The following is a 13319-nucleotide window of genomic DNA, read 5'->3' as shown; positions in this document are numbered from 1 at the left end:
AAAGAAAAATACTGCCCGTACTAACCCATAGACCCCTATAAGATACACCTATGGTAGTAATTTCAAAATCCTACATAACCTTGTTTTGACTTATGGTTTTCAAAAACTTGCACATCCATGCAATTAAAGCATTTTTTTGTAAAAATATTTCAAGGGACTGCACACCTTGATTTTGGCAGTGTACTCCCCTCGTCCCCCGAACAGGCCCAGCCCACCCAGCAGGATGTCTGCGTCGGCACAGAAACGGATGGCCTCCACAGAGTGGGCCGAGTAACCCCAACCACCACCGTGACCTGCAACATCGCATAAGGGAACAGTCAGGTTATGAAGGTCACAAAGATGATCACTTACTTTCCATGGCATTTTTTCTCACTGAATGTTACAGATTAAGCAGCTGCCTAGTTTGATATATTGATGAGATCAACATCAATATATCAAACTAGGCAGCTGCTTAATCCCTTCAATCAGTCAGTGCAAGTCCTGTCTCTTTCAGTCATTACTTATGAACAAGAACTAACTCTCAAAGCGGTTCACAACACTGTAGTCCTCCTTAGAGTAGACCTTCATCACGGCCTGGGTTTCTTCCTCAGCGCTGGCTACACCCATTTTCAGTTCCTGCATGGCAGCCAGTGTATCCAAGCAACCTAAGTGGAAGAAACAGCATAGTTCATCTTACTAACAAATGACAATCAACAGAAGTGGTCATAGCATTCTTGCAATCACATCATTTGTTTGACTGAGGTCAAATCAGTTTTCTCTTGAACTGATTAAAAGGTGATACTACAGTCTCCCATGAAAAACTTACAATAAGAGTTCACTCATAAAAAGAAGGAAAAACAAAAAGCCAGAAAAACAACTTAACATCCTACAGAATAACATTTCTATAAAAGCATAAAATTAAGTCCAACTTGTTAACAACCAGTCTATCACATTGGATAATATTGAATGAACAGCAGCTAAAACTTGAAACACCCGGGAGCTACATAGACTAAGCTAAAGCCCCATCAGAGAAGTTAAGTCAATGATTTAATAAAAGGTAATTACAAAAAGATCATAAGGCCCATAAGCAATTTGACACTGTAAATGCCTAGTGTAAAGGATTACCAAGGATGTGTAGGGCTCCATGAGAGCGAGTGGTGGTTGCTTGTGATCCTGACGGTAATGCAAGCTCTGGACTAAGGATGCTACAGCGAGCCTGCAGATCTGTTGCAGAGGGCATCCTGGCATCAGCTATCACTGCATTGTAACACCACATCTCTCTGGTGGCTGGCAAGAACCTAGAAGCAGGAGGAAATAATGACAGGGATTAAACATGCAAGGAATTAGAAATATTTCTGGACTAATGAAAGTGCAGCAAAGAGTTGAGATGAAATCCAGCTTATCCCTTGGTTAACATAAGCATAGACCTCACACTGACCTCCATATAACATCATACACTGGGTCCAGACAGAGGCCAAATCCTTGCAGGTCCTCCTGCTCAGAGTCATTGAAGGTTCTGCAGCTTCCATCCATTTTGTTGATAAGCAAGCATTTAAATGGTGGTGGCTCAGACACAGAGGAGGGCACGAGGCCAATGATGTGTTTGCTGGCAAAGATCTCTGAAGTAGCTAGGACATGGGAGTTGATAAGAGCCTCATCGATTCGCAAGAATGTCTGGTCCCCACTAGCTCCGATCCATGTAGCTTTTCGTCCATATTTGGCACCGATATTGGGCATGGGAGACGGCTTGGCATTCCAGTAGGGCATGTCCAGGATCGGCCGACCAAGCTGCCCTTTCTGGAAAAGCAAGGAGAGTGTTAAGTTTCAGAAACAAAGTGCAAAAGAAATCTGCAGCACTTGCAAAAGCAATCGTGACCGATTAAAACAAAGGTTACATTTGTTACATTTAAAAGATTACTTTTGCATTACGGTAGAATTGCAATAGATTCTGTTTACTCACCGAGAAGCTGCCAAATGTGAAGACCTGCCCATCCACGAGGAGAATAGCTGTGTGGTTACTGCCTGCTGTCACCTGCACACTCGGACCAGGAAGAGCCTGCACCAGAGTTGGAGAGCCCCTAAGCAGGGAAAAAATTAAATGAATTTGTGTGTCCACAAAACTGCAGTTAATGTATGATTGTAATGTAGTTTTCCCTCTTAATACCCATGACATTTGTCTGTTCTGCTATAATTATTTAATGTTTAAATAATACTAGAATATACAGGGATAATTACAGAAACTATTCTACGGCTAACAAATAATTACTTTTACTTGAACATACATCTATCACATTAAAGAAAAAACAAGGTCATCTGACAAGAATACCTGGAGTTGACATCCCCATGTCCGAGCTGCCCGTGCTGACCATACCCAAATGTGTAGACATCTCCATTCTCCATAAGCACCACTGTAAACCAACATGACGATTACTGTACTCTTACTAGTTGCTTTAAACAACTTCTATAATTATCAAGGTAAATCTAACCGAGTGATTGTTATGAGGGAAAAGCACCCACCTGAGTGGTGAAAACCACAGCTGACCTGAACTGCTCGCAGTTCACAGTCAAATCTCACAGCCCCCGGGGGGTAGGTTGTAATTTTGCTAGCATCCTTCTCCCCACGCTCACTGCTACCATCTATAAGGCAAACACTGAAGTCAGCACATTTGAGCACAGAACAGAGAGTGAAGTTTAGTAGCAGCTTTAGACCGCTGAGGTGGAAGCCTCTGCACAATCCTCGAAAAAACAGAGCTGGAGGGAAAAGAGGTCTTAAAAAAAAAACGAAAGGAGAAAGGGGGGAGAAAAGGGAAAAAAGAAAAAAAAAAAACGATAGCAAGGAGTGACACACCGTCATAACAAAGGCTTTTGATAACCAGTTCTGTTATAGCTTACCAACAGTTTTGAAAAAGAATTGAGGGGTTTTTTTGTCTCTTATGAGTTAACAGGAAGTCTGGTTTACCCTGAGCCCTGCAGGAGGTCACAGCTGTGGTGTGTGAGAGGAGGAGGTTGGGATAGAGGAGTGCCATGCATTACAGTGAGTACAGTGACTGAGAATATATTCAGGATTCTTGTTTTTTTGGACCAAAATAAATATTGACTGGCTCATGGTGCCAAAATTAGAGGGGTTAAGAAATTAGTTCATTGTCACTACACTTAATATTAGAGAATAAAAAGAGTGCTCCTAAAATGACATCTTAAGCACATGAAAGCAGTTTTGGAGGTCAAAACCAGGCACTGCCATAATGCCTGTGAAAACCATGAAGAAAAATGCTTATTAGATGCAACCTAAATGACCTACACTTACAAATGCACATCAAACATCAAAGCAAAACAGACTAATAAACCACTCAGTGATTAGTGCCAGTGGGACAAGTTATGCTTCTTATGTCTTTAGATGGCACATATCATTAGTTTTTTGCTTTACATCTGCACACAAAGTGATATATTTGACATTTTTGTAGCCAAATGACATTTTTCTTAATAAAAAAAAAAAAAAAAGAAAAAAAAGGGGGTTCAACAGGTATTTAACAGTCACATTATATTATGTTCTCTGTCCTCCAGGATTATGCTGGTTAGACGAGGGGGGGGGGGGGAAGAAGCAAGGATCCATCTTCATATCCAGCAGTTGTTTTTCCAAAGGAAAGTGATGTTTTATTCCAAAAAAAAAAAAAAAAAAAAACAAGTTTAAAAACCCACAAAAAACCCCTACAAATATATGGCCATATTCGACTTATTTGATTAATGTCTTAACAATTTCAACACTTGAGTGTCCAAACAATGAGTGTCCAAACAAAGCTTAATGTTAAGATGACACATCTAAGCCATTTCCACGAAATGTTTCACATTTAAAATGTGTCAGACTTGTCAACTGTCAAAGCTTACTCTCCCCAGTGTCTCTGCTTGTAATGCAGTAGCTTTATCTATTTGCTATGGGGGTGACGGTAAATCCAGTTAGGCAATGACATAGCTTTCTACCTTCGTCTTACTAACTGCATCGTACTCCGTGGATGAAAACTTTGAGACCTGGTGAAGATACAAGAGTCCTGCCTTCAAAGAGTGAGAGGAGGTGGGCGGGACAGCCAGATTGGGAGATAAGTCAAAGGGGTGTCTCTGCACCCGTTGAGTTAGTGAAGACCGTAGTACCTTTGTGCTTGTCCCGTTTATGCCTTAGTGCCTGAAGGGGTCTTATTCTGGCTAGGGCCTGCTCACGCTGGTTCATAAAAATGGGACCGGGGAAAACAAGGGGGCCTGGGGGAGAAAGAAACTTTCACATGCATGCACAATGCTCACAAATGGGAAACAACACATGATAATACTACACCACAACCATACACATATGCTAGAAAATGTAAAAATTAAATAAATAAAAGTAGAGACACAAGCAAGGGGGAAGTCACCAAGGCACGACACCCAAGCTCACAACAGCACCTGTAAGTACCGGTAACCTGAAACTTGATTATTTATTTATTTATTTTTTTTAAAAAGGATGGACATACAATTAAGCCTATTTGTTACATCCATCTCCATAGTCTCTCCTATTTGAAATGTCTATCACAGAAATGTGTCCTTTCTACATCCCAAAACAAACACTTCTTCATTAAAGTTAGTCCCCTAGCTCTGAATCATACCTCTTCCCTCCTCCAACCTATGCCGGCGATTGATCCTCTGTCGTTTCTCCTCCTGGCGGATCTGAATGTGCTCCTCAATGTTGACTCCTGGAGGGGGAGGGACAGGCACAGCTGAAAACAAAAAGGCCGCAGATACAGCCAGCCCAGACAGGATGCAGGAGGAGGAGGGAAGGCAAAGCAGGGCGGAACAAAACAAGACACACATCAATGAATGATGGAGAGACATGATGGAGAAGCAACGACTCTGCACGACACAAGGATTATAACCAAGGATGAGTGACAAGTGCGCAATGTATTCAAGCAAATGCAACAAACATTATGACATGTAGCATAAGCACCATGCCTTCATAAGCTTAGCATACAGTGCTTACATTAAGCCCTGGACAATCTTTCTCAGGTATGTACAGCTAAACATATAGCTGCTACAGTCACATCATCTATATGCATTAAGATTTTAACATGCATATGATTTGTCAGTCTTTGCAGCTTTAAGTGAAATGTAAACAATGCAGGTGGTGTTTAAGCCAAGATGAATATACTGCATGAAGGACAGAGCATAAAGGATAAAAGAAGAGCATATTTTCATGAAGGCGCAACAACCAGCGCAAGTAGCTCTCCAGTTGTTTTACATTTCCCTGACCTTTAAGATGGGGAGTTGTTTAATGATGGACGATGTATCTGATTTCATACTTTGCACAGATTTGGAGATATTGTGATTAAAGCAGGATTCCCATTTACCTGCACTTTAATCTATGACCGATTTCTACTCTTTGATCACCTTCTTATTAAAATGGTTGAGACTTGGTACTATGGATATAGAATGAACAGAACAGAAGTGACTACACATGAATCGCTTTAATCTCAAGTTATTTAAATGTATATCAAATTATAAATAGCACTATTTCTAAGTTGGCAAACAGAGTGCTTCCTCTCTTAAAAACCAAAAGGAACGGCTTTATTATTAATACTGATCCTAAAGTAGAAACAAAAAGGACAACAAAACTGAGTACACTTATTAGGGCTGTTCGATATAACGATATATATCGGATGAGGATATAAAAACGTCTATCGTTTCATTTTACGCTATCGTTTGTTTCGTGGTGTTGCAAATAAACTGTTTACGGCAATATTTTTTCACTGTTTTGATGGTCAGTGTAGTGGCTATATTAACCCTCTGATGCATGAATTATGAAAGCCTTGGTCAAGATTTTTTTCTTAAGTGCTTTTATTCTTCTCAGGACATGAAAAAAAATGTTTAACTCTTTTTTTTTTCAAAAATATGTTTTTTTTATAAAGTTATAAACTTGTCCACTCCAGTGGACTACATGCGCCTGAGCACTTAGCATGAAATACTGTGAATTTACTGTAAAAATTAATTACCTTGTGTTCTATTGTAAATATACAAACACTTGTTTGCTTGTATCCTTTGAAAAACATCTCAGCAATTTTTTTGGAACTTTCAACTCATAAGGCCCCAATGTTTAGACGTAAATAACAAAACCAATCAACAGTCCTAGCTATGAATCCTACACCTGAATATGGCAAACTATCTCCAACAAGAGAAACATTTTTGAGTCTACACAGTTCTATAACGATGCAGGACAGTATTACCAAGCCCTTAGTAGCATGCTGGAAGAAAACACAAACTGACATCTTAGTCTCTGCATCTCCAAACAGTTCTATGTTCATCACACCTAGGCTGTGCGAAAGTTTGCAACGCATCCAGGGCACAATGGCACACAGCATTGCATGCAGATGTATTTGGTCTTCCGTGTGCACACAACATCATGGCACCTGTTTGCATTTTTCACCTCGGTCAGTTGGGGCCAGTGATATCCTGTGGCAAACCTGACCTCACAGGCTACTTTGGTGACTGCTCTCCACTTCACGGGTTGTGGGGTCCCACTGGGTCTTCCTCTTTTGCATTGCTGGAGGGAGAATCTCTTCTCTTGTTACTGACAGTTCTTTCCCATACAAGTTGGTGTTGTATGTTATATTATCAATTAGATCTGCTGGAAACAGATGTCTGAAGAAATCTATGGGATCCTTCCCCTCCACATTCAATTTCCACTCTCCTAGAAAAGGAGGCAAGTCTCCAACCAAGTCATTGTCTTGGACTTTCCAAATATTTTTGCGGGCTTGAGTATGGTCAGGTGCCATGTACCCATCTCCCACAGCTCCCTGATCATACTGACCTTCCTCTTCATCCTGCCCCTCATCGTTCTCACTTTCTGCATCCTGACTGTCTGTGTCTTCATCATCCGTAGTTCCTATGTCTCTGTTCTGCTCTGGCAGCCACTCTCATCATCACTGGACTTATCACTGAACTCCTCATCACTGCACTCATCAATGAAATCATCATCACTGGAGCTGGATGGAATTTCCTGGACTATTCTGTACGCTGCCTTATTCTTTGCTGCATTTGAAGTCTACAAAATATGATAAAATAATTATTATAGTAACTCAAACTACAGCTGATCTGCACAGAAATATATATTTTAAATGAGTAGCTTATAAATGTAACAATTATATGCTTAATTATAACCAAAACAGTCCCAAAAAACAGTGAGACAATTTATGACTTATGTTAAAAAAAATATAGTGGGTAATGCATGATGTCCACTACAGTGGACACATGGTTAATTGTAGTTTTCTACATATTAGACATAACAATTTCTTATTCCAAACAGATAATATCCTTCCCTAGATGTTACTGCATATCATCATATTTTTTTTACCTGTTGGGCTCTTTTAGCATAGAAGGATTGACAGGATATGCCAGCAGTGGTCGGCAGGGGTGACAGTTTGTCTGCCATCTTTGATTCAGAGGAAATTTACTTGCAGTTGCACTAACTGAACACTGAATTGACCTCAATGGAGCATGGCAGCAGAGAGCACTCTAGAGGCTAATATGCAGTTCCACCATAGAAACCAATGCATTAAAGAGATATGTACGTTTTAGTAGCTGTCCACTCCAGTGACCACTATGCATCAGAGGGTTAATTTCTTAAAGTTCTCTCTTTCTCTTATATTTAATATAACCACAATACTGACGGACAAGCGACTGTTTGTATGTGTTGTTGTTAGCAACAACGATGGTAAAACCATCGCGTGGCTCTGCCGTCCGGTTGTTTATTTTCCACATAAACCTTTCACAATAAAGCTCAAGATCCTGTTGAGACTTTTCAAAATAAACTGAATCACGTGAAAGAGTATGCAGCGTTTACGGATGAGAAGCAAAAAAAAAAAAAGAGCCGTCAGGTGCTAAAAAATAAACCTTAGACTCAAATGTTAGAACGGGCTTTTCCACGCATCACGCCGTGTAATAAATAATCACAAAGAAAACGGCGGCCATTATAACTTATGACTAAAAATGTATAGTTTCATGCATCTGTTAAAACACTGGACTCCAGGCACATGACGCCCAGCTGGAAACACTTCACGCAAGTCAAGCTGCCCGAGATTTACAGAATTTACAGAAAATGTTAAAATTTTATGATTCATTTCGTCATCGGACGATAGATGTCTTATATCGGGATATGAGATTTTGGTCATATCGCACAGCCCTACTTATGATGTCCACTAAACCCAACTGTATAATCATCAAAATACATAGACCTGTGAACATTGGATCTTTCTCAGTTTGGGATTTATGGGCTTTATCTGTGTTTGCATTATTCCTCAAAAAGTAACCAGAAGCATTAAAAAACAAATAAATAAATAAAGCTACTGCACAATACAGGAAGAATGCAGCTAAACCAAAGCCATAGTATCACTAATGAGAAGAAGCAGTGGTCATCCACTGAGAGCAGACACTATGGATTGTAACTCTGGTCATCAAGAGAGAAAACGAACAATGCGAGGACACTGCATAACACCAGGCTCTATGGATGGTGTCAGAGAAAAAATAAAAACAACAAGCTCCTTGCTATTTGGCAAAAAAAAAAAAAAACTACAAGATTAAACTTTGCTAAAGAACGAGAAAAGAAATGCGATGTCTATTGAGAGCACACATTCTTCAGTCAGATGACATCAAGATAAATCTGCTCAGCTCAAATAAGACCACAACTACAACAGTCAATGCAATGACCAGCAGCGAAGCAGTGAGGTGGGAGTGCGATAATAAGGGGCAGCATGAGAGCTAAAGGTCTTGGGGAGAGAACATTTATAGATGGCAACCATAAATGCCTGTGGATATACTAAAATACTGGCTGACAAGATAGCACCCGGTCACCAGAACCCTTCCAGCATAACAACAATTCGAAGCACACTGCCAAAACCACACAAGAGGAGAAACTATCTCGCCTCACTCGAATCCAACAGAACACCTTTGGGGAGTCTTAAAGAGAAAAATGGAGCAACATAACCACTCTAGAAAAGAGCAGCTAAAACTATTTGTCTCTGAAGAGCAGATTTTTCTTTCCAGAAATTTTGTGCAAGAGCTGTGAAAAGCCATCATTCTAAAAAGTTGAACCTTTTGTTTCATAAAAAAGGAAGAACAACCTTACTGTAAAGCATTTACTGCAAAGTGAATCGTTTGATACTCTAGCAACACTGCACAGGCGTGTACTCACTTCTGTTATGTTGACAGAATTGCAGCCTCTAATTTAGAACTGCCAGACCAGAGGGTAGTGCTGTTATGCACCGCCATCCTCTGTATTTACCACGATTGGATGCCACAGAATAACCACATATACCTCTACTCTCAGCAGTCCATGTAACTTCGTGTTCTCCTGTTTATGCGGGAAATGTTATATCCTGCAGCTTAACAATGCTGCGTGCCACTGTTGCTCTCCCAAATGCAGGTGTAAACCATGCAGAGGACTCAAGGACTTCTTGGAAATGCCGTTTCTCTATTTCTCACTGTGATTGGCAGAGCAATTTCAGAACGATGAGATATGTGGCACACAGAGAGTCCTTTTTTTTTTTAATCCTTACTTGAATATTTCATTGCCCACTCCCTTTGCACTTTTACACTCACATGAACCAAAATAGCATGGGCAGTTCTTTGGCTAGCTCCTTGCATTTGTCACTGCGCCAACACGATTAAAATCTGGGCTTTAATATGCTGGAAGATATCATTTAGCATACCTAACAACAGGTCCAATGGAATCATCTCCTTCACAGCGTCAAAGATGCCTCTCTGCCTGGCCTCCTGACCATCGAGCTCCCTGGCACAGGCTTTGCAACAGCCACACGCTGAGCAGCCAGACTCTCCAGATCCACAGCCACAGATACTGGTTCAAAGTAAACAAACAAAACAGATATTCATATCACTTTTTTTTTTTAATGCAGTTAAAAAGATCCCATCAGTCATGAGTATTTTTTTGGTTCCTAAGAACACAGATGCTGTCCTGACATAAGTCTCTTACCCTCCCGGCACTCTGTCTGGTCGTCCACTACTGACACAACTGGCACCGTAGCCAGTGCAGTCTCCACACACTGTGCAAACCATGCACTGGTCCAATTTCCACTTGTGCATGCCTGGCTGGCACATCATGCTCTTCTCTTCTTTCTCCTCCAACTCATCCTCTAGGTCCTCATCCATGGCTGTGGCCATGTTCTCAACACCAAATGCTACAACAGATATGTCCACAAAAAAAGAAAATCATCAGATCGATCAGAATTTAAAACGGTACTTAAATGGAAAACTCAAATTGAGTGATTTTATTATGTTTATCTGTCTGTGTGTGTTTGTCCATCTTCTCACCTTTTCCTGCCTGGCTCATGGCTCCGGTGTCTCTACCACACTGGCCTTTGTTATTCACCCCAAACGTCCACACTTCACCGTTTTTGGTCAGAACACATGTGTGAGCCTTACCCATGGCAACCTGAGTTACAAAATGACCTTTGAGGTCTGTCACCTGACCTGTAGAGAGGAAAATAATATTGAATATAAAGATTTTAGAGAATGAGCAATTCTTTTGGACACAAATTTTAATTATTGTAGAGCGTTGATTAAACCAGACAAGGGAATGTTGAAATATCTATGCTCCGTTTCTGTCAACTCACAGGTGCTGTCACTGTATATAGCATCTTTGCCAAACATGTAGAGTTCTCCATCCTTGGTGACAATGCTGCTGCTGCCATTGTTGCATGCTGTGTACACGGCTGTCTTGGTCTCCAGTTTGATCATTTTCTTGGGCTTGTACGGCTTGGGCTGTCTACGACTTTTAGCTGAAAAAAGAACACAACAGACATCACATTTAGCTTCTCAGCCAAGTTGGCTTTCATTCCGGTTTTAACAAGGTGAATGTTTGAAAACAGTCATCTCACTAGATTCTCCATCTTCCCCTTTGCTGGCAGACCCTGTGAAGAATACACTTCCATCTTCAGCCACTAGCAGCGCATGAGAGCCATCATGGCCGACTGAGAACTGGACAATCTTCGGAGATTTCGTAACGGGCAATTCCACCCATTTCCCTGCTGATGGGCCACCCTGTTTTATACCCAGACTCTGGTATTTTCCTGTATAGTAGATCTAAAATAAAACACAAGGAGACTCATTTAAACACATGCAAAAAGACTGAAAACAGTTTGGGTTTTAAAAGAAAATTTAAGATTACAAAATGTTAGTCTGAGGCTCTTATACTAAAGTTTGTTTGTGTGTATGCTGCCAATTCAAATACAAGAGCTTTTAGTCATATGTGTAAAAGTCTGGTGTGGTATGCAAAATAATTTTTATGACTCAGATTATCCAGCACTCACTTTGGAAACAACTCCACTACCTCCAGTAGCATTTGAGAGAACAGTAGCATGCATTAAGCATACCCAATCTGGGTCATGAGTTAAATGCTTATACTTTCTTATGGATAAAATTCATCTGTTCCCATTGTACCCATCCACTCTTGGTAATATGCAGATAAAACGCGTTGTGAGTTTAGGTCTCTACACAAAGGAATGTGTAACACACAACTATCCTAGACTGCTATCTACTGCAGAAGAGAAGCACACTGTGCCACACTTACAAAAAATAAAAAGGCACAAACAATCACACACCCAAACCACATTCATAGTTAGCATTCTCATCTTATTATACAAGAGAGTATTGTAAACCTCTGATCACTTAATTACTTGTATCGACAGTTTTGATAACACCTGTTGATTCTGCTCTTATATAAATTCAAAAACTATAGGAAGCTTCTCTTCCAGTCTGCCTTGTTGTGCCTCCCTGAAGTTGCTGACATTGTACTGTAGGGCGAGACTCACTGCATAGCTGGCTGAAATACAGGAACGCCAGTTCAGAAGCTTTTTAGCTCAGCCTGCCTATAACCACTAATAAAGGCTGTGTCCTGACAGCACAAAAAAGGCAGACATTAAGACATAAAAACAACTCTGTAATTTTGTATTATTTAAAGATAATTTAGCTAAGAGGGCTAGCAAACATTTCCTAAACATAAAGGTCTGTCTTATTAGGCTTTTGTGCAGCTTGATGTTGGAAAATCTGACTAAGGCTAACTATGTACAGATGTTATAAACTGCAGGAATGTTAAATTGTACGATGGGCTTAATGCAGTCAAACAAGCAGGAACACAACTGAGTCCTTCCCCCACCACAGGTTCACCCTTCAAAGTGCCTGGTCTGTCATTGGCAAGACAAAAGCTCTTAAGCTCAGCAGCTGAAGCGCTTCCAACATTCATTTTTGTTAAACATTTCAGACACGCCACCAGTCTCACCTTTCCTGAGGCAGTTTTCATCAGAGCAAACTCCCTGCCTGCTCCAAGCAATGCTGCCTCTTCATCAAAGCCTGTGCCTGAGAGAAGAACATAGCATTTAGAGCCAAAAACACAAGGGGACAGGATTGGAAGTACTGTGCACCATTTTTTAAAAAAAAAAGAATCCCATTAAGTTATGAGCAATTTTTGACACATTTGCAACCTTGCAAACACAAGTATACTGCAGAATGCTTCCAGCAGGTATACAAAAGCATGTGAAGCTTTATTACACATATTATCTGTATTTTGCATCACTTACTGATGATGTGCAGATCCTTCTCGAGGTCAAAAAGAGAGATGCCACAAGCGTGCAGACATTTCCTTGCCAGCTTAAGCTGCAGTTCCTGCTGCAGGGCCGGGTCTGAACTCATAGTATAGATCCGTACTACAAAACCATCCTGCAGGAAAGAACACAGCTTAGCTTCATGGCAAAACACTGCAACAGTGTCACGTATGGTCCAGGCCCATTTAACAAAAGACACTTCTGTTTAGAGAAAATGCATCCCTGCTCCCATCATTACAATGGGTCACACCCAAAGTGAATAACTAATGAACTGCATGAAGAATCAATTACTCATTCATTACAACTTATTAGCTAGTCTGCTGACTTAGCCTCTGGGGATAACGGACAATATTTTGGGGGCTTTTAGTGTGGACATCTAGCCCAAAGCTTCTATCTCAATCTGCTCATCATTGTGTATATTAAAGCACATTCAATCACTCTTTTGCTTTTCATGATAGCTGTTTACATGTATGCAGCCAAAGCCCTCTCAAATAAAGTCAATAGATTTTGGACTACAAACAGAAAACAAAAAGTTTTAGGTGCAAAAAAATCTTGTCCATTCTTCACAGGTTCTACTTATTAATCAACTCAGAATTGTGTTTTATATATAAATTAGTGGAGAGAAGTACTGAAATCCCCTTCAGTGACAATATTAATAGCATGGTGTAGAGCGTGACACGCTGATTGATCACATTGATTCATGGCAGAGCGCAG

General features: G+C 40.5%; 1 protein-coding gene across 20 annotated transcripts in view; it reads right to left on the bottom strand.

Annotated features, from left to right (window-relative positions):
* The window catches only part of mycbp2 (MYC binding protein 2), a 66872-nt gene that overhangs the window by 35802 nt on the left and 17751 nt on the right, over window positions 1-13319 (bottom strand). For 13 of the 20 annotated variants that reach the window (XM_080902010.1, XM_080902024.1, XM_080902021.1 and 10 more), the window contains exons 10-25: window positions 12582-12720; window positions 12284-12360; window positions 10884-11088; window positions 10620-10784; window positions 10318-10476; window positions 9980-10184; window positions 9699-9844; window positions 4608-4718; window positions 4123-4227; window positions 2497-2616; window positions 2306-2387; window positions 1940-2057; window positions 1418-1776; window positions 1105-1277; window positions 519-644; window positions 166-293 (exon numbers count right to left, since the gene is read on the bottom strand). In XM_080902010.1, coding sequence (XP_080758136.1) covers window positions 166-293; window positions 519-644; window positions 1105-1277; window positions 1418-1776; window positions 1940-2057; window positions 2306-2387; window positions 2497-2616; window positions 4123-4227; window positions 4608-4718; window positions 9699-9844; window positions 9980-10184; window positions 10318-10476; window positions 10620-10784; window positions 10884-11088; window positions 12284-12360; window positions 12582-12720 — 2418 coding nt within the window. The remainder of the gene's footprint in view (window positions 1-165; window positions 294-518; window positions 645-1104; window positions 1278-1417; window positions 1777-1939; window positions 2058-2305; window positions 2388-2496; window positions 2617-4122; window positions 4228-4607; window positions 4719-9698; window positions 9845-9979; window positions 10185-10317; window positions 10477-10619; window positions 10785-10883; window positions 11089-12283; window positions 12361-12581; window positions 12721-13319) is intronic. The other 7 variants (XM_080902023.1, XM_080902025.1, XM_080902019.1 and 4 more) reach the window with 3 other exon arrangements.

This window comes from Rhamphochromis sp. 'chilingali', assembly GCF_963969265.1.
Source record: "Rhamphochromis sp. 'chilingali' genome assembly, chromosome: 14".
In the NCBI taxonomy this organism is placed as follows: Eukaryota; Metazoa; Chordata; class Actinopteri; order Cichliformes; family Cichlidae; genus Rhamphochromis; species Rhamphochromis sp. 'chilingali'.
This window is presented reverse-complemented; position numbering and strand designations above follow the sequence as displayed.